The 21898-nt window shown below is 35.9% G+C and overlaps 2 protein-coding genes across 3 annotated transcripts in view; one reads left to right on the top strand and one right to left on the bottom strand.

Moving 5' to 3' along the window:
- The window catches only part of KHDRBS2 (KH RNA binding domain containing, signal transduction associated 2), a 539121-nt gene that overhangs the window by 272207 nt on the left and 245016 nt on the right, over nt 1-21898 (top strand). For both annotated transcript variants that reach the window (XM_081296525.1, XM_081296524.1), the window contains exon 4: nt 9610-9756. In XM_081296525.1, the coding sequence (XP_081152651.1) occupies nt 9610-9756 (147 nt within the window). The remainder of the gene's footprint in view (nt 1-9609; nt 9757-21898) is intronic.
- On the bottom strand, nt 4153-6125 carry LOC308650403 (E3 ubiquitin-protein ligase RNF114-like; the record flags this gene model as incomplete). Its single annotated transcript, XM_081296434.1, has 2 exons — nt 4153-5253; nt 6030-6125. The coding sequence occupies 2 exons, from the start codon at nt 6123-6125 to the stop codon at nt 4558-4560; spliced, it is 792 nt and encodes a 263-aa protein (XP_081152560.1). The 3' UTR covers nt 4153-4557.

Below are 21898 nucleotides of genomic sequence, written 5' to 3'. Positions count from 1 at the left end.
GTGAGCTCATTAACATTTTGAGCTAAGCAGTTTATGATGTGTGTGATAAGAACCCTGAAATGACAGTTCAGCCAGCCCTGGTGGAGGTATAGCTCCTAAAGAATCAAAATCTTTGGGGAGACAGGAAAAATGATCTATGGCTTAGTAAATATGACCTATAACTTGCTATAGCATACTCTGGAGCCCACAGTGCCACATGGGATGAGATACTAGGAAATTCTGGGAGACCACTGGTTAATGTCTTCTAGAAGCCAGAAATATTTTGGAGAAGTCTGGATGTGCCAAAAGTTTTCCTACATTCAATTACCTATTAAATCATAACATACCCATAGTGATTAAAAGCTTGATCTTTGAGATGAGATGGTAAGGATTCTAATCTAAGTCCAAGATTTATAGTCTATATAGTGTTCTGTACTAGTTTCTCTGTGAAACAATGTCCATTTTGTAAAGTTGGGGGTTAATATTATCTGGCATGAAGTATAATTGTAGAGATAGAACAAGATAATACATGAGAATTACTTTTCTCATGCCTGTCATCTAAGAAGCAGTACCAAAATTATGCCTTCTATTCCACCATGATTATTATAAAAAAGGAGGCTTGAAGAAAATACCCTAGAATTAGAGTTAATAGTTATCTTAATTTGTGTAGTTTATGGATTTTTAAAAAATATTTTTAGTTGCTGATGGACTTTAATTTTATTTGTTTATTTATATGCAGTACTGAAAATCAAACCCAGTACTTTATACATGTGAGGCAAGCACTCAGCCACTGAGCCACAAACCCAACCATATGAACTTTTTTTTTTTTTTAATCTAGTTTTGGGGATTTCAGTGGACATCCTATTATGAACTAAGAGGAAATTTTCCTAATTGTGAAAATGTTTTCAAAGTCAGAAAAATTTGTAGAACATGAAATGCAAATGATAATTCGTAAGAGAAATTTCCATAAACATCTCTTTAACAATTAAGTATACTAATTAATTCAAATTAGACATTATTTCATGCCATGCTTTTCTCTATGAAAAATCTAATAAAACAGTATGTTTCACTTATATTTTACCTCAAGGCATACATGAGGGTAGTGTTCGGGAATAAGTAAAACTACATGCTATTTTCCCAATTGACTTTGTTTAGAGTCTTTTATATTTTCCAATTAATATTTTTACATGGAAGAAAAGATTTAACCTGTGCTTTCTTTCATATTGTAAAACATGGTCTCCACAAATCATTGTCTGAAGGTCAGTAGTGAATGTAAACGGTCTCACTGGAATAGGTATACTTTTTCATGTGAGACTAAATAATATCAAATAAGTGTGCAGTCTTTAAACATAATTTTGAATTATGTCAAGTATGTTCAACCTCTAGTATGCGCATCTTGCATTCTTTGGACTTACCCATCTGCCTTTTTCTGGGCCGTATTAGACAAAGATCCATTCTTCTATAGTGTTAAATTTGAAAGTATTCATTTTACGCTCAGAATTTTTCTAACATTTCTGACTTTTTGAATCTTTTTTTTTGTTTACCTTCTTTGCTATTATGTCACTGCTGTGTCTAGTATAATATCCCAAGATATCAAGACCTTTGTTAAAAACATGCAAAAGAAAAATGAACAAATTTTTATTTTAATATCAAGCATAAATTTCCAATCCAATTGGAATTCAACTTGTGAGATAATACATTTATTGTAAAATAAACCTTTTTCCCACAAATTTATTTCGGACTCTTGTTTAAGAAATACCTGAAGAGACTTTCAAAATTACTAAATATATATTTACTGGTGTCCAGGCATAGCATTCAATGTGGTTGGTTGTGATGTCTGGCCATATTCAAATGAAACTTGGGGATTTATTTAATAAAGCCAACTAGGACATAGTATTGTTTAAGAAAAATACAGTTTATGCATTCTAACAGACACTGGCTAGTCTCTTACCAAGATTAGACTTAACAATGGAGTATCCTTTTAACTAAACTTGAATGAAAACTATCATAAACAACTCATTGCCACCAAGTACACATTCTTACTTTTTCCTGACATAAAGAAAGGACTTACATTCTAGACAGATCCATGGCCACTTAGTCTGAGATCACATTCACAATCCAGGGCTGCCTTGTGACTATGTTCCTGCAAAAGACATCTGAGCAAAAATAAGATATGTAACATCCAGTGCGTGCCCTTACAAGCTTTGGCCTCCCACTGTTTCTTTTCTCTTCCCATGGAGGAGTATGCAGAAATGATGGAGACTGTGTAGCTTCCTTGATCAACACATATTAGAGCAACATCCTAGGGGCTGTTTGAGTTTCACAGAAGGAACCTAGATCTCTGGATATGAGTGCTCAGAAGGGCCATCTGCCCCTATAGATACCTAAGCTCAGACTTGGACTTGAGAAAGAAGTAACTCACCCACTTGCTTCAGCCACATTTCTTTTGGTCTCTGTTGAAACAACCAAACAGTATCTTACTAATACTACTTGAGAATATGGAGAATAATAATAATAAGATATTTGCATACAATGTTCTAGTTTATAAAATGCTCTTCAAATTTCTCAAAACATACAAAGTCCTATGAGGTAAGTATTATTATATTAATATCAAAGATAAAGTAAATCTTTGGAAGTTTTTCCTTTGTCAAAAGTCACCCGGTGGGTGAGTTCAAACAACATACCTTCAAAAAAGAAAAGAAAAGAAAAACCTCACATTGGGAACAATCCACAATAGTTTATGATAGTTCTGCTGGGTTCACTTTTTTCGTTTTTTTTAAATCTTTTTTTTTTTGATAAATTATGAAATTTATTTATATTTCACCTTTTAAAAGCCAGAACATAACAAATTTCACTTTCTGGAAAGTCATCTTATTAGAAATACATGAAGTGCACTTAATACAAGGAAATTAGTTTCTTGGTTCCACCAGTGAGATGTCCATGCTCTTCTCAATCCCCTCCAATGAAGGGTTTATCAAACTTCCCTCCAAGTTTCTACCGAGACAATCTCAATTCAGGGAGGTCTGAGTGAACTTTTCCCAGAAGTTACAGTAAAGAAGCTGACCTTAACATGTATGTCCTCCCAAGTAATAACAAATCAGAAAAAAAACTACATGGCCCCAAATGGCCCCTGTCTTTGCTGGTTATTAGGCAACTGCAGTTAGCTCTTATAGTGGGTGGGAAGAGCTCACAGCAGTAGGGTACAGGCCCAAAGCCATTTGCAACCTTGTCCACTGACCAGGAAAAAACTGCCATATTCAAACTGGAGGTGTGTGACACAAAAGAATGAACCAAATCCATAAGCCTTTTGGTCCATCAGAGATTCTGCTCCTATATATTAGCTGGCAGCTCTTAGTTTGGAACTAATATTCATGAAACATGCTCAGCTTCAAGCTTCTCGAACAGCTACTGAACCACGTTCCCAGTACACAGCTTTTATTAACTGTGCCTTGCAGTCAGTGTGTCTTGTAAGAGACAACAGGGTGCAACACAGCCCCTCTCGGAGTTGAAAGCCAGGGTTTTAAAACAGCAATTTGGATGGTGAAACAAGTGTCATAAAGAAACCATTTGTGACAGTAAAATAATGCTCAGTTTAATCTAAGTTACCACGTAAAAGATAAAAGAACTAGTAGCCACCAGATCCCCCACACCTTTTTCCTTTTAATCATTTTATCTCCTTTTCATGCTTCAGGACAAGAATGTACACAAGCCCTCAAAGAGAAAGGTAAATGTGACCCAGTCATCTGAAAATACTTTGTTAGCTTGAAAACCAAAAAGCTATGGCCCTCCTGCTCTCTTAGCTGACTCCCTTCCCCACTTATGGAAAAATGCTGTTTAACTTTCCTAACCTAGAAACACCTCCACTAAAAATATATGGTTATACCTTATCCTAAAAAGGCACCCTGCAGGCATTTAAGACTGAACTAGTTAATTCTAAGGGTTTGCAGGAGTGTAGCAAAATATCACTAATAAAATTTCCAGCATCAAATCATGCAAAACCCAGAATGTTCACCCCAAGAGGGTTCCTGAAATGTTTCCCAGGGTACAAACTTCAGCTTCTAGCAGCCACTGCCCACCCCATGGACAGGCAGCTCCACCACTGAGGAGTGTCAGCCCTGGTCGGCTGCACTGTGGCTACAGCTCATAAACCTCAGGGCAAGGAAAGGAGAGCTTGTTTCATTGTGCTATTTGTGACCCAGAAAAGGTCCTGGCTGGCTCAAAGGATCTGAAAGATGAATACTGGATGGAAGGAACAGTGTGAAACAAGAACACATGGAGGTGAAGAAGCTGGATTTTCTTCCAGAAGAGGCAGCAGAAGCTCCAGGAATTAACTGAGGACCAATGCGACTAGAGCAGGTGACAAAACAAGGTTAACAGTGGGGAAGATAGCTTTGGCGAGAGCCCAAAGGAAAAGAGGGCTCTGACCTGGGGACCCGTTCCCCCCATCAGAAGTGACCCTGTCCCAATGCCATGGCTCATTTCCAGGTCTGTTGTACAGTTAAGGTGTAGGAGTCAAAGGTTTCACACTTAACATGTAATGGAAGCTCTAGAACATGAGACGGAAAGCAAGGACTCTGCTCACTGGTCGATGATGGAGCGCTGCAACACCTGATTCATCATGTCCTCTTCATCAACATCGTAATCCACAAAAGTGTCATAGGAAAACTGGTGCCGGCGTTGGATGTGTTCTATGAAGTTGGCGCTTCGGTAGTTGGGGTCTCCCCAGGGCATTGAGGCACATATTGGACAGACCACAGATTTGGTATCCGTGCTGTGGGATAATTTGCAGTGCTCCACAAGTCCTTCCTGATCAAAGTTCTTCTCGGGACAGTAAGGACAAGGAAAGGTGTAACGATTTGGGACATTTCTTGGCTGAAGGGATGCGTCCTTAGTAGTGGCCTTCACACCTTCCATGATGTAGTTCTGGTATTTGGAACAGGTAGCCATGTGGGCTCGGATCTTAGATAGGAAGAAATTCTTACGGCAGCCATGGCAAGAAGTCTCTGTGCTCTCAATCTGCCCTTCGAGCTCCACAGCTCGGACGCCAGGTGCCAGAGCGCTGCGACACACCCCACAGACAGGTTTCTTCAGCTTCAGACATTCCTGCAGGCATGCAGAGCAAAAGACGTGTCCGCAGGGCACCTGCACCGGCTTCCTGTACACCTCCAGGCACACGGGACACGTGAAGCGGCCCAGGGGGTCGGCCTCCGCCGCTGGCCCCGCCAGCTGCGTAACGCCCTCACGGGGCTGCTGTTGCGCCGCCCTTTTTAAAATCTTTATTAGTATTTTTACCCAATCCTGCCTAATTCCTGGCTTCAATCTTCACTTATTCTGTAGGCTATAGGAAGTTGATTAGTACATAAACTTTAGTTTTCTCAGTTGAAGATAAGGATGCTTGAATGAGATAGATGCTTGATTCTTTTCTTTAAAAAATATTCTCTATATCTATGTTTAAACTAAACTTTTCCTCTGTTTTCCGCTCCCTGCTCAAGGTAAAGACAAAATGTCTAGTTATTTATGATTTTATCTTAGATGTTGGTTTTATCATCCAAATTTACAAATTTGATGGCCAATATTTTTGTCAGATTTTACCTTTTTTTTTTCTAAAAAACATAGAAAGGTGGTATCTTACTATGATGGCCACTGGCACATGTGCTTATTGAGCACTTGAAATGTGATTAGGTCAAATTGATATATGCTGTAAGTATAAAACACACACTGCACTCAAAGACAGCATGAGAAAAAATATTTAAATATCTTAGTAATATTTTTATATTAATTGCATATCATATTTTGGATATATTGTTTGAAAACACCTATCATTAAAATTAACTTTACCTCTCTCTTAGTATTTTTAATGTAGCTACTAAAATGTATTTCCATTGAACCATACAATCCTGGAACATTTCTCTTGTATGGAAGATAGTGAGTATTCACCAGCCCATGCCTTTTTCCTTGTGATTTCACAGCTAGGACACATTCAATATCCTCTTTACTAGGGGATACAGTCAGGACTGTCAAATGCTAATTTTAGGTTGTCTCATGGAAACCTTCCACAGGTTGTTCACCATATTCTTTACTCCATCAATGGCCTTCACAGTGAAACAATGAAGGTTGAGGAACCAAAGAATGGCAAAATCCTGCATACTTAGATTTCTGTGTAGAGAAATGTGCCCCAGATGGACACCTATTGGGAACTTGGTGACAGGTAATAAATTTCTGTTGTGTTGAAACTCTGAGACTGGATGATATATCTGCTAAATCAGCTAGTTCCATCTTGTGGAACTCACTAAATACCTTGAGAAAAGCAGATTTATTATTTGAAGAATATCAAGCTAGTAGTTTTAAAAAATGTTTAAGAGGGGTTAAAAATACAGAAATCATCCTACATAATAACTTGTATTTCCAAGTATTGGAGATGAGAACACTCCTCCTGATCAACCAGTCTACTGCTGCCACCTTCCTCCTCTTTCACACCTTCTACCACGGTAATGTTTGATTTTTAAAACTCTTAGATTATCTGTGCATGGTAGCACACACCTGTAATCTCAGAGACTCAGGCCACATACCAAATGTGTCTAGCAAGAATCCCTCAATAACCAGCTGGAAATTTTGGGGGGAAGTAATGAAAAGGGGTCAGCATCAAGAAATCTCTGAATTCACTACTCTAGCATTTATACTCATGCCAAGATGGCCTCTGAATTAACAAGCACCTTACATCCCAGCAGGCCCTAAAGAGAAAAGAAATATTTACTACACTTCATGGTACATTCATTCAAAGCTGATTCTCCTTCCCAAATTGAGAATCAGGCATTAAGAAAAACCATTAAGTCAAAAATTCTAGTTTGACAATCAAGAATGTAAAAAGAGAGAGCCTAGAGAATCATCAGCATCAAAGATAGAGCATTAATCTCCAGGACATACAAAGATTTCAAAAAACTTAACACCAAAATTTCCAAATAGCCCAATAAATAAATGGGCAAGGGAATTGAACAGGCACTTCATCGAAGAAGAAACATGAATGGTCAAAAATATATATGAAAAAAAAAATGTTCAGCATCTCTAGCAATTAGAGAAATGAAAAAACTACACTGAGATTCCATCTCCAGTCAGAGTGGCAATTATTAAGAATACAAGTAACAATAAATATTGCCAAGGATGTGGGTGGAAATGTACACTCATACATTGCTGGTGGGACTACAAATTGGTGCAACCAGTCTGGAAAGCAGTATGGAGTTTCTTCAGAAAACTTGGAATGGAGCCACCATTTGGCCTGGTTATTCTACTCCTTGGTTTATACCCAAAGGACATAAAATCAGGAGACTACAGTAACACAGCCACATCAAAGTTCATAGCAGGTAAATTCACAAAAGCCAATCTATGGAACCAACCTAGGTGCCCTTACTCAGCAATAAAAGAGAATAAAATCATGGCATTTATAGGTTAAATGGAGTTACAGAAAATAATGCTAAGTGAAATTAGGCAATCTCAAAAACCCAAATGATGAAAAGTTTTATTTGATATAAGGAGGCTGATTCATAAAAGGGATAGGGAGATGGAGCATGGGAAGAATAGATGAACTATAGATAGGGCAGAAGAGTCAAATGGGAAGGGAGGGGGCATGGGGTATTTAATGATGGTGGAATGTGATGATCATTATTATCCAAAGTATATGTATGAAGACACGAATTGGTGTGAATATATTATGTATACAACCAGAGATATGAAAAATTGTGCTATATACATGTAATAAGAATTGTAATGCATTCTGCTGTCATATATAAATAAAAAAGAAAAAAATGAAAAAGAAATGTGGTATATGTACACAATGGAATATTACTCAGCTATAAAGATGAATGGAATTTTGGTGTTTGCTTATAAATGGATGGAACTGGAGAATGTCATGCTAAGTGAAATAAGCCTGCCCCCCCCAAAAAAAAGGAGACTCTTCTCTCTGATAGAGAAGACGCTAACCCAAAACATCACTAAAGAATAATAGAAATTCATTGGATTAGACAAAGGGGAATGAAGGGACAGGAGTGGGGATGGAAATAGGAAAGTCAGTAGAATGAATTGGACATAACTTCTTTATCCTTATTTGTAAATATCCGACCAGTGTAACCCCACATCATGCTCAGCCACAAGAAGGAGATCCTAATTGGAACAAGTTGTACTTGTTTTGTGTATATATAATGCGTGAAAATACACTTTACTGTCATGTTTATCTAGAAAGAGCAAATTTTTAAAAAGTTCTAGTCTAAGAGAGAAAGTATTCTTAGGGAAGTAGAGAGTAGATTATGAGTCTGAAAGGTGCTCCTACTGTGAAATTTGAGGAGTTGAAGGACACACACACACACACACACACACACACACACAGCAGAGCACCTTCCTGTCTCTTTCACAGATCCTTCATGTTCTCAAACACTGTATATTTCTAGTCAGATACACATTCACATTAGCATGGGTCACACAGTTGACCCATGAAATCAAAAGCAAATTTGCTTTTGTTTATCCAGGTTAGGTATATTCATATGGTTTTTCCATTTAATCTTCAAAGAAAACAAAATTATGTGTTTGAAATTTGAAATTTAATGAAATAAGTGTTCATTGTTTCACTAAGAACTGTTGAGGACAAGAAAGGTACACATAATTAATAATGTTTATGTTAACTTTTTTAAACAAATTTTGCTCCTTTGAAATTTCAAAAAAATGCAAACCTAGCTGCAGGATGAGCTATGTTTTTTGAATCTGATCTTTGCTGAAGCTACTTAAGTTTTCTTTTTCCTAATCTGTAATATGTGAATATGTGCAAGATATTGTGATTAGAAATGATATGTGAAAAATGCTTAGTGCACATGAACAAAAATACATTTATAAATATGCAGATTTGCTCTGCATTTACACTGAATTAATCAGGTTTCAATAATGACTTGAGCACAGAACCATATAAAAACAAATCTTATCCAAGAAAATCATATTGTTGGTTAATAAGATGCTACATAGCTCTCACAGAATTAATGCCAACATGATATTTAACTACCATTCTATTAACATACCCCTGTTGACCAAAACAATGCAGTGAATGACTGAATGATAGAAAACATGTGGGCACGAAGCTCAATGATTACTTTGGCAATGGGAACAGGGACTGGGAGGTAAGCCGTGGTTTTGCCTATGTACCTTTTATCATGAGCAAATAATCTATAAATTCTCAAAAAGTAGAGAGTTTAGTTTTCTTAAGGAACATTGTAATAATCTGCTTATTATCTGCAAAATACGATTCATTAGACACACACACAAAAAAAAAATATTTTCCTTGCAAAATGTAGCAACGTGCATGAAAGAGTTAATGGCATTTCTGTGACTTGTTTTCTGATGTTGAGCATTTTCATTTAGCTGATTAAAATCTGTTGTAGATGCATAATTATGTCAGGGCTTTTAAAAGCACTGAAACACTCAAAAATCATTTTAAAAATCTTTAAATGGTTTGTAGCATATTTTTATTTCTCACAGGGTTTCTTTCTACTTGTGGAAAATTTGCTTATATTATGCCCTTTTGTCATTCTCGGTAAATGTTAAATCAATGCAAAATGAGTAGATTTGTATTTCTAAAAATAACCTCTTTCACAGGAAGAAGAATTAAGGAAGAGTGGGGAAGCCAAATATGCCCACTTGAGTGATGAACTTCATGTATTAATTGAAGTGTTTGCTCCTCCTGGGGAAGCTTATTCACGTATGAGTCATGCACTGGAAGAGATTAAAAAATTCCTGGTTCCCGTAAGTGTTTTTATTTTTTACAAAAGTGCTTCTCTTTGGTTTCTATGTAAAAATGGGCCTTTGATCTTCATGAACTTTTTAGAAGGACACTTGTATTGCAAACTATCCATAGGGTTGATACAGAGCTATAATAAATAGGACACCAACATCACTTAGCAAGGGAACTGGCATGTCGTCACATACTGCTGGTTTGATCACAGTATTCATCTTCAGTATATTGCACCCATGCATTAATTCACAGCCATGATGAATAAGATAAACCTGTAAGCCCAAATATATAATTGATGTTATACATTTTTATTGTGTCTTAATCACTAGGCATGTATTTTTGACAACTTATAATTAACAGAGAAAACACTTATAGGGATAGTAGTAGATGTGATATTTGTAATAGGGCAATGATAATATTTTAAAATAGCAAGTGTATTTTTGTGTGACAGTATGCCAGGTGCTGTCTTTTTATAAAATGTAGTACAAAATGATCAATATTAATAGAGGCAGGTATTTATTGACTTCAAGCAAAAATTAGAAATAAAATATCACTCCTCTATGTGAGAACAATAGAGAATGTTCATTTAGTAAGGCAGCCAATTCAGAGTTGCAGATTGACTAGAAATTTCTACTGATTTCCTAAGAAATAGAGGGAGGCTAAAAGAATGATGTTTCCTAAAGGTTGACAATTTAGCATCCTAGGAGGTAGTCGTTCAAATAGAAATCTTGGCATCGGGCTTAGAACTGGGAATAAGATAATGAGGAGAGAATGCTGAGTGAAGTTTTCTGGAATGTCTGCATCTGTGTGATAGTCTTCTGCAGAGAGAAAGACAGTAGGCTAAGATTCATCTATGAGGTGAAGAAACTGTGGATTTCTAAACTAAGTAATATACTCAGAGAAAATGGTGAGATTCATTGATTGGCACTGATTTTGAGAATAGGAAAAGAAAAAAAAATCTGAGAATTTCCAGAATGAAAAAAATCAAGAACTAGCCATGATTTATGTTTCCAATTCAAAAATTAATTTTTGTTAAGACAAGGTTATAGAACAATCCGATACCAATCTGAGTATTCCTTAACTCGATATGCACACAGACCTGCAGACCTTCCTAAATATATGCATGTTTCTTAGGAATGAGGATGTTCTGTACACTCTTTCTTTTGCCTTCAAACTAAATGCCTAGTGCTATATTGAGTAAGGAATTTTGCTATGTTTAGTTCAGACCAGACCTTTGGTAATATGCATAATATAGAATAAGGCTAGGGCTGCTTATATTACTGACACATTTCATAAATGTAGATAAATCATTTAAATTCTCAGGTCTTCAGTTATTCATCTTTAAAATGAAGATAATTATAATTGATTGACCTCTATCACAGATTTTGTGAATATTAAATAGAATAATGCATATGAAAAGACTTAGAACATTATAAAGCACTCCATAAATTATTTTCAAAATGTAGTCTGCTGTTACAGTAGATAGAAATATCTAGGAATAACTTTATATAGTAAAATATGTTAGGCAAATTAGTATTTCATTGCTGCATATATGTTGGGTTCAGGCTGTTGGCTAAGTCAACCCTCCTTTATTAAAATCATCAAAGACATATCTCATATTGAGACCTCAGACTTTATGATACTTGTAATAATTTCACTTGTAGCTTCTCCATCAGATATATATATATATATATATATATATATATATATATATATATATATATATATATATATGTGAGACAAGGCTGGCATCTCTCTTAATCAGTGCTATATCCCCATCATTCAGCACCATGAAATAAGTGTCTTAGTCACATTTGGGGAATGGTACCCCAAATCAAGATGTCTCATATATACAGACCCTGATAAAGAATGAAAACCTTCCCTTGGCCAATCTCACTGCCTGTGCCTGGAATTTCATCTCAGTACATAGTTGCTCCTCATTTTGTTTCCGGCACACTGGCTTTTGTTCATCCAACACTCCAAGACCACTGCTCATTAAGGGCCTTTGAAGATTCTTCTCCAAAATGTCGGCACATCTATCTTTCATCATTAAGGAGTCACATTAGATGTTAGTGTGGCAAGAAATTCTTCCTCAACCACACAATCTAAAGGGCTGCCTCTGTTACCTTCTATCATACCATCCTGTTATATTTTGTTCACAGTATCACTGCCCACCCTAGTTAACATTCCAATTTATTGTCCCATCACGCCCTAACCCTCTTCGTTTTTTCCCCCTACCCCTTTGGTACTGATTGAACCCAGGGGCACTTAACCACTGAGCTACACCCCTACCCTGATTTTTTGTATTTTATTTAGAGGCAGGTTTCACTGAGTTACTTAGGGACTAAGTTGCTGGTTTTGAACTAGTGATCCTCCTGCCTCGGCCTCCAGAGATACTGGGATTATTGATGTGCACCACCACACTCGGCCTCTTCACTTATTAATATCTTTTCATCTTTAGATATTCTATGTATGTTTTACTTAGTTGTTTATTGCTGATGTCTTTGCTAGAATATAAACATCATGAAGACTACTAATAACTCTGTCAATGTTCATAAATCTTGCCATCAGTGAAAGTCCTTCTACCTGATAATTTTTTTTCTATTTGCCTTGCTGCTTCAGCACCAAGTAAAGTAGATGTTTGTCTACTTCAGCCATCACCAGAACCATAAGGAACAAAAATGAATTGCCCATTTTTTCATTATATGAAATCACTTCATTATATAGGTTTCTCCTAATATTAAATATCAAACTTCATAAATTCTAGCATTGCTGAAAATTACATTTACAAACAGCACAACAAAGAATTAAAACAATTATAAGCCCATAAGATCTATTATAAAATGATAGGCAAGGCAAATGCAGGGCAGGACTCAGAAATTCCATTGATATCTCATTCTGCAAAATAGTCTTTCCATAGTTAGTGCTTTGTACCTTCTCCCTCTTATATGTTACATAAAATTTACAACTTGCCCTTAATCCAAGGGTTTTCTTCATCTAAGACCACTAACTTTAGAACTGGTAACTCCTTGTGAAATGTCTGGATGCTTTAGGATATTGGAAACCAACTGAGTTTTAGCACTTAAATGAATTGTTAAGACTGAAGAATTATTCTTGCCCTGAGGAAAATTCACAGCCTCTTGGTCTCTATTCAGGCACTACAGCCTTATCAAACGTGGAGTGACCGAGCGATAGATAAGGCATTATTAATTTGAACATGGCCAATGTTAAATCTCTAATGTTTTGGAGATGTGCTATACTAAAGTTTTCCTTACAGTTGTTATTTTGTCTTAATATGCAGATTAGGATGATTAAATAAATTATGTGGTGAATAAAGACAAAAGGTATGTTAAGTCCTAAGTTAATATATGCTTCAATAATATTAGTGCACTTCCCTCTGTATGTTGTAAATAGGTGAAGAAATATTGTCATTGTTATATTTTATGCTATTTCTTTCTTTTATATTTCAGACACCTTTACTATCAGGTATGGTTATGCAGGTTGTGTCTTGTGCAACTCTGGGGTGACAAATATACACCATAATTTGTAAATGGGTCTATTTAAAACCTATAGGGTTCCCTGAATACAAATCCCCCCCACTTTTTTTTTTGGTGGTGCTTGGGAGTGAACCCAGGGCCTTGTGCATCCGAAGCAAGCACTCTACCAACTGAGCTATATCCCCAGCCCTCAAAGTCCCATTTAACCCCACTTAACAGGTTACCTCAAAATAATGGCAGTGATTTAATTTTTTCTGATGACTGACTCATCGTCAATGAAAATAAATTAGCAAGTTGTACTATATTGCTTAATTATTAATTCATAATTGAGATAGAATACATTGTCTCATGATTAGAAATGATGAAGCATTAAATGAAATTCTGCTCATTGAATGTGTTTTATTATCTTTTCACAGAAAAGTTAAGGAGTTTCTGCAGGAAGAGTAGATTAGGCTTAGATCACAGATAACATATAAATTACTTTGATACATTAACCAATAACTATGCTATTCATATAATTTAGAGCTTGCACTATTTATTTTTACTAAACCCTGTCCCAAACTCATAATCTTCCCAGTACACAAAGCTATGCAGTGATTACTATTATGAGGGTTGAAAAGCATCTGTCATGCCTAGCTCAAGTCTCTAATGATCCCCACCAGAGGTTGGTATAATTTTAGGAAAAGATAGAGAGATCATTTAAGCCTATGTAAAGATTTACATTTGTGTAAATCCTTTACTAGTATCATTTGTAAGACTTTTAATTCAGTTCAACACAGAAAAACATGGATTGTTCCAGTTTTTTTTTCTTTCTTTCATTTGATTGTATGTGTATCTTCTTGATAACCATGATTTTTGAAATGGGGAGTTAGGGAGTATTTTTTCAGGTTGAGGCATTGGAACTCCATACAGGAAATCCACCAAGAGTTTGATATGGAGGGCAAGTAAGATCTTTTTTTTTCTTCTTTAAGATAAAAGCCAACAGAAGGCATCTTTGCTTTCTCCTCTTGAAGACTAATGCCGATGCTATAATTGGAAAATGATACTGATTACAAACAGCAATCACACAGGAAAATAAGTGTATGTAAGGAAAATAGAAAAGAAAATCAGATGTTTTCAGTCTAGGAAGAATTTCTAGATTTTCATATGCTGAATTTTTTTCGAGTGTTTTAAAAGATAAGTATTAAAATGTACCACTGAAATTTATGTTATAATTTGATAAAAGTAGTAATTTTATCAATCTTTTATGCAGGAGAATATATAGGGGAGAAAATGTCAAACAAATTCCACAATCTAGTCAAATTTACAGTGATAAATGGTGAGATCTGAAAGGCAGGAGCTGGCAGATATGTTTTTGACTAGTTTATGGAAGGAGTTCAGCACTTACAGCAATAACATCTTACAAGCAGGAGAAAGATCAGTTACAGTATTGAAAAAAAATGTTCAATGCAGTGAGGGAACTCCAATCTATAACCTGGATATCTCTCCTTAAGTGTTGTGGTTATTAAAATATTGTCAAGAATTTCCTCATATTGCTATCTTGAAAACCAATTAATTCCATTTTCTTTCTTGTAATTAACCATATTCTAATAGTGTGGTAACTGATGGAAGTAAGCTCAAAGCCACATGAATGTATATAATTATTACTTCTCAGAAACGTTTCCTGTGTTGCTGTAGCACTATGATCATATTCTGATTTTATTTAAAGAAATTTATACTCATCTAATAGTGAACATTTCTTCATATCTCAAAAATTATAGTGGAATTCAGACATATGTCTTGGATTGTAACTAAAATCATTATTAGTTCCCATAACAGACCTAATAACTATAAGTATTATATTATTATGGAAATCCAAGACCACTTTCACATTGCTAATTGACTGACTGACATAACCTGGAAGACAGATAAAAGAAGCAGTGAAGAGTAAAATAACCATTTGAGTGTGATTTTTCTACAAACCTGAATAAACGTGTATGTGAGTGTGTGTGCATGTGTGTGTCTGCGTGTGTATGTTTTACTTCCAGTCAGTGCAGATAATTAAATGCTTACTGCATAGTGATGGGAGAAATTTATGAATCCATGGTTAGGATGTTATGAATCAATTTATCACTAATCATCTCTGGTCCCACTAGTTGCTCAAGTTCTGAAATCCCCAAGTCTGCTCTTTACAAGAATTTTTGTTGCTTTTTATATGTCCAGAATCATCTTCCCATTTTTATCTGTACCTCAATTTTAACTTGATCAGTTATTTGTTCCACATTAGCTAATATTATAATAAAAGAAACTGCTTTTACAATTCTATAAGTAGTCCCTAACGTTCAGGCTTAGCAATATTCCCTAAGAATTTATTGGCATTGTTAAAGATTGGTTGTACCTAAGGTCAAGTTTGCTCTTCAAGTCAAGACTCTCAGGTCTTAAATTTATAAGATTCTTGTACAAGAAATATTTTAGAAGATTAAATTTTAGTTTATATTTGAAAATCTACTGAATGTTTATTCTGTGCCTGTATATGCCAACACCGACCATAAATGCATTGACAGATGGAAGCAGCTAAAATGAACTCATGGTTATTGAAGAATTTAGTAAAACTTTAAAAAGGAGGGGTCAGAAAAGTGCCGCAATATTATAATTCATGAAAGTGTATAATTTTCATTTTGTAAATAATTTTAAATAAGTAAAAACTTATACTAATTAATATAACAAATATTTCTGAGCACCAAATAATATGCCAAGCTCGAACCTAGAAATTTGTGTTATATTAGTCACTATTCTAATAGAATTTTAAAACAAGAAAACTTTTTTTAAAATTCAGAGTACAAAGATTATCAAGAATTATTTGAAAAATATTGGTGATGAGGGACCATATTGGATAATAAGATGGTTATATAAGGATGATGGTGATGACACAGTAGGCAAGAATGATCAAACCAAACATGACATTTCTCATATCCATAAAAAGTAATTGCTGTCAAAGACCATTACCATACAGACATGGGTCAGTTATCCAATAAGACAGAAAGAGAAGAGGGAGGTAGGGGATGGAGAGATAGCTTCCTAAAGGTATTAATGACCCCCTGGTCAAAGATTGTATTTCACATGGAAAATGTTAAAAGGCCACCAAAAACTTACAGGCAATAACACATTATGAAACTGATTACTTTTGCAAGATTATGTATTTCTGAAATGTGTCTTCAACTTCTGTTCTAGCAATTAGTTCTTACTTTTTAAAGAGCTAATTTGCAGCTACTTAAGATACAATGTAAGCTTATTTTGAATTGCCCTTCCTTGATTAACTGATCTCATTTTACTGCTCTGAAACTCCTTTCAGCAAGCTACAATGGAAAATGCATTGGATTCTCTGAACAGCATTTAAACTAGATATCCAGAGAACTTGGAAAATCCCCAAAGAAATGTATCTTCCATCTCATCTTTAATCTTTATGTTCTTTGTTATTATTGTTGGTGCTGTTCCTTTTCTGCTTGTTCTGCCCAATTTCTCTGGGTAATGTAATGAGATTATATATATATATATATATATATATATATATATATATATATATATAGAGAGAGAGAGAGAGAGAGAGAGAGAGAGAGAGAGGGGGGGGGGGAGAGAGAGAGAGAGAGATCCATCCACATCATCCACACACATACACAACAATGCTTTACACCACATGCACAGGTTTTACTGGATGATTTGTACTTTTTTACCCAATATGGTACAAACAATGAGTTTTATTTTAAGTTCTGGGTTGGATCCAAGAGAGTTACCTATGTATGCTAGGCAAGCTCTCTACCACTATAGTACTTCCCCACCCATCTTTTCTTATTCTGAATCATGTATTGAACAAATTACACAGTGTTCCACTCATTTCTTTAAAAAGAGCCTCAATTTAGGCCATGCAGGTATTAAGAAGCTGAGTTATTTCCAATTAATACTTTCAATTTCACATCCAATTCTAATTCCTACCTCGCTGTTACAGTCTTAGGCTGAAATTTATGGCATGGGGATAGCAGTGGGGAAAGACAGTGTGGTCCTCTCATTAATCTCCTTCTACCTTTCTCCACACCAGCTCAGACTGATCCCAGAGCTTGGTGAATGGTCATGTATGATAGACTTGGAGATGATGTGAAATTGTAAGACATGCTGTAAAACTAGTTCTAGAATCATCTGATTGGCTTGTTTTGTTTGAATCTTCATTTCAAATAGTTTCCTCTGATGGGCTCTTTGGTGGATGGCTGCAGATCCTCAATTGACTTGGTTTTTTACTTGGAGCTGAAAGCTGCTGCTATGCACTTTTGTCTCAGGAATCTTTACTATCTTCCTGCTTCTGGTGTTATAGATCAGCTTTGTTCTATAAGTTAATTACTTATTTGTTTACTGTTGGCTTCTCCAGTAGGATATTACGATAGGGATGTGAGCTCAGCTCTGGCTCTCTTCTCATTGGCCCTTCCTGGAAATTGTTACCTCTTCAATTGGGTAGCATTAGTCTGTCAGAGAAATTCTCTCCCTGATGCCTATTTTCCTTTCTTAAACTTTCTGTTTTCTTCTTTTGTAACTCCTTTCACATGGGACATCCCCTGGATCTTTCTTCCACTTGTGTTTGTCTACTGATTCTAACTCATTGTTTTGCTTGGCAATCCTTCTGCACAGTCTGCTGAGCCACAAATCCAGGACACAACTGTGAGGATGCTCTTTCCATCCTCCTGAGTTGTTTAAATGGGAAATCATGTAGATACACTGCTCACTCTTTAGTTTGGTTTTGTTTTTTCAGGAAATACCGTAACTGTATTGTCTTAGCTCTATCTTCAGGTTTTTTGTTTGGTTGGTTGGTTTTGTTTTGTTTTCCCCATTTGGGTCTCTGTCTGTTCCCTCTAGCAGCATTATTACCTTGGGCAGGTTTTCCAATGGCTCTTGCTCTCTGGCTGCTCTTTCTTCTGTTGTTTTTCCTTCTTAATTTTGAGTCTGTTTTTTTAGGCACCTTTAGTGGCACTTGTCCTTTAGAGTAGTAAAAATGGAGCAGTCTTCCCACAAAGATTCAAAATAAAGAGTCTTGGAGGCCATCAATGGTTATGCTGGGTACTGTGGTGCACGTTTGGAATCCCTGCTACTCAGGAGGCTAAGGCAGGAGGCTTGCAAGTTCAAGGCCAGCCTGGGCAATGTTGAGAGACCGTGTCTCAAAATTTAAAAGTAAGATAAAAAGTAAAATGCGTGGAGATTCTAGCTCGGTGGTAAAGCACACATTGCCATAGATTCAGTTCCCAGCACCTCACAGGCACACACACAATAAATAAATAATTAACCTTAATGAAAAACCTGAAAAAGCACATCCTTTTTCTTCAGTCTGCTTGAACTCTTCTAGATTTGGCAGTCTACTTACTCAGGTACTTTTTGGCTTTATTCTGGCCAGAGATAATAGGCAGGCCCAAGATGGTCTGTGTCAAATTTGTACATGGTTGGAGTATAAATTATTGTAACCCAAACTCTCCCAAATATTCACTCTACCATTACCATTCTGTGATGTTCTGGAGCTGGTCTTTCTTCTTTCACTGCACTCAGAGGGAGTAAAAGCCTTTGCTGTCACTTATCTTACCTAGACCTCCCAGAAACCAGTCATGTGTACAAGCTTCTGAGAATCCCAGCTTCTGTTGGACCTAAATGACAACATTGATTATGTAAGAATAATAAGGAAAAGTAAAGGACCTACATTCAATTCACTATCTTCCTTGCAAAACTAAGTTAGTTTACTGAGTTCTCTTTGTATTTAGCCTATAGAAAAACTTCCAAAGTAATTTTGTAGGTACCAAAAATTTTAAATTTTATTGGTTATATATCATATGCCATTTCTAAAATACTGACTGTGCTGTTCAAATCAGAAATTATATAATCTAAATCAAATAATGTAATATTCTATAAGAGAAAAAGCATCTTATTCACCAGACATCTACCTCTATAAAATCATAGAGGTACATAGGTTTTTCTGTATGTTTTACACAGATAAAGTCAAATCGATATATATATATATATATATATATATATATATATATATATATATATATAGTAATGGAGGCTATTATTTAATGATATAAATATTATGGTAAATTATTATGTAACCTGAGCATTCATTTAACTTACAAATCTATCAATAACAATTCTTTCTTTTAACAACATGTTGTGAGATTGAAATGTGAATAGTGGTTGTATAAGGATGGCAGTGATACCATGTTTGATTACTGAATCACTGGGGCAATGTCGGGAGTCATTCTGGACAGGAGCTATATATGTGGTGGGCCAGCCATGGGCTGTTTGTATTGTAAATTATGAGCACTGAGCACACAAAGTGGACTGGACTGACCTTGCTTCTCTGTGCTGGCAAAATATGTGTCCTTTTCGCTCACTCTGCTTATGATACCCACACAGCACTTGAGATGGGCATGGTCCTCCAAGATGTCAGTCAATCTGCTGATGGTAAGACATCAGGAAGCTAGACTCAACCCCCTGAACCTGACCCCTTCCCTCATTTGAATGGCTTCTTCCCAATAAATGAGTTCAGAATGTGCTCCTCCCTCTCTTTCTTGCCTGCCTTGTCCCCATTGTGGGAGCTGAGGGTGAGAAGCGGTCACTGAACCCCCCAAAAAAGGTACTTTCTGTGTCTGTATCTTTATTTAGTCCCCAAATTCACTTGGAGTGACCCTGACCGATTTAGTCATGTGTCGTGACAGGGCGATATGGTACTGTGCTTGTATAAAGAAAATCATCACTTACAGCATTTCTATTTACATAATGAGTCAATCGTGATTTTTTTGAAAATCTGCTTACTTTTGGATTGCTACTATGTCTCAGATATTCTTTGTTCACTTCATTTTCTTTGTTCTGAAGTTCAGAATTTTAGGGGTTGGCTGCTAAAATATGGACATTTCCATTGTGTCTTATAACAAGATTAATAGAATTTTACAGTTTTAAGAGACTCTACATGATTTGTTTCCACCACGTTTCTCATCTGGGACTTCACATTTTCCAACTAGTATTTATCTTTGTTTCGGTCACAAAAAATTTGACCTCACAGATTCTTGTAATAATCTCACCCTGTCTTGCTGGTTTTGTCTGGTACCCAGGGCACCCAGAACGGATAGAAAACACCATCTGCTATTGCATATTTTCCCAAGATGAGTTACATTTTACTCCTCTCTGCCCTTTCCTTCTCATTTCTAATTTTCTTGTTATTTGAGGAATTTGTGAAGCTTTAGAAGAATACTTTTAAGCAAGGATAGATATTATAATCAGAGGAAATTTCTTTTGAAGGAGAAACAAGAATCTCCCACAAATATCATGCATATGACAATTCTCCTTAAACCAGTTAATATCTACACTCACTGAGTAAACTAGTCCCCTGTGAAATATGGATATTGCCCTACCCCAGACACAGTTTTAAATACAAAAGACACCCACTGAATAAGAAGCATTCTTGATTTAAAGAAGTATGCTGAGTTGCTAATATGAGCAATTTGGGAGTAAGTGCACAAGTTTATGATAAAAAGGGAGTAACCCTTATGGTAGAAGTTAGATACTCTAACTAAAACATTTCAAAACACATATTACCCCTATATGAATGGCATTATTAAACTTATGAAAAAAGATCATCTTGTTTCCAAAACTTATTTAGATACCCTGCTTCACTGGCATCAAGTTCAGACCTCTTTGTCACAGGAAACTTTTACCATGTAAAAGCTTATATTTTCATGCTTATATTCAGTTACTTATAAAATTGCAGAACTAGAAGGAATTTTTAAGTTCAGAACAATTTTGCAATGTTGTTTAAATATTAATAGTTGGGGAGAGGCTTGAAAATATTTTATGTTTCTTTATTTGATTGATTGATTGATTCTGGAGATTGAACCCAGGGGTGCTTATCCATTGAGAAAACCCCCGCCTTTTTTTATATTTTATTTTAAGACAGGATCTTGGGAAGTTTCTTAGGGCTTTGCTAAGTTGCTGAGGCTGGCTTTGAATTTACAATCCTCTTGCCTCAGCCTGCCCAGTTTAGATTACAGGCATGCACCACCATGCCTGTAATTATTTCGATTTTTGCCAGTACCTGAAGGAATTTTCAGAGACATTGAGCTCTTAAAGAAGGTCCTCTGAAAACCACTAGTAAAATATAACCCTCATTTTACCAACAAGCTATCAGTGTGGATGACAAGAGATATGGACTGGATGCCTACCTCCTCATCAGGTTAATTTTCAAAATGTGAAGGCCCAGATGCTACAAGATCACTAATACCATATTGGGAAGGACTGAGGAAGTCACTCAGTGGAGGTTATGGTTCTGTACTTAGCGTTAGGTGCCTTCATATTTATATCATCCTATAATGCCTATAGAAAAGTTTGGACTCAATATCATTCAGGAAGTATTCGGCAATGTTATTTTTAGTGGTGAAGCAGGTGCAGTTTTTCTTGCAAATTCTTAGACACTTCAAAAATATTTTTATGACTGTTTTGTCAGGACCTCCTTCATGCTTCTTCCTTCTGATTTTCATAGTATCAATGCACTAGTGAAAGAACTTTACACTTATTTTAAACATAGATATGTCGTATGTGAAGAACTCCTGTGGTATGAGTAGAAGCATAAAAATAATGTGAGTTGGAATTACAGATT

The sequence above is a fragment of the Spermophilus citellus genome, assembly GCF_964194105.1.
Source record: "Spermophilus citellus genome assembly, chromosome: 5".
NCBI lineage: Eukaryota > Metazoa > Chordata > Mammalia > Rodentia > Sciuridae > Spermophilus > Spermophilus citellus.
Note: the sequence above shows the minus strand (reverse complement) of the source record. Positions and strands in the feature narration are given on the sequence as shown.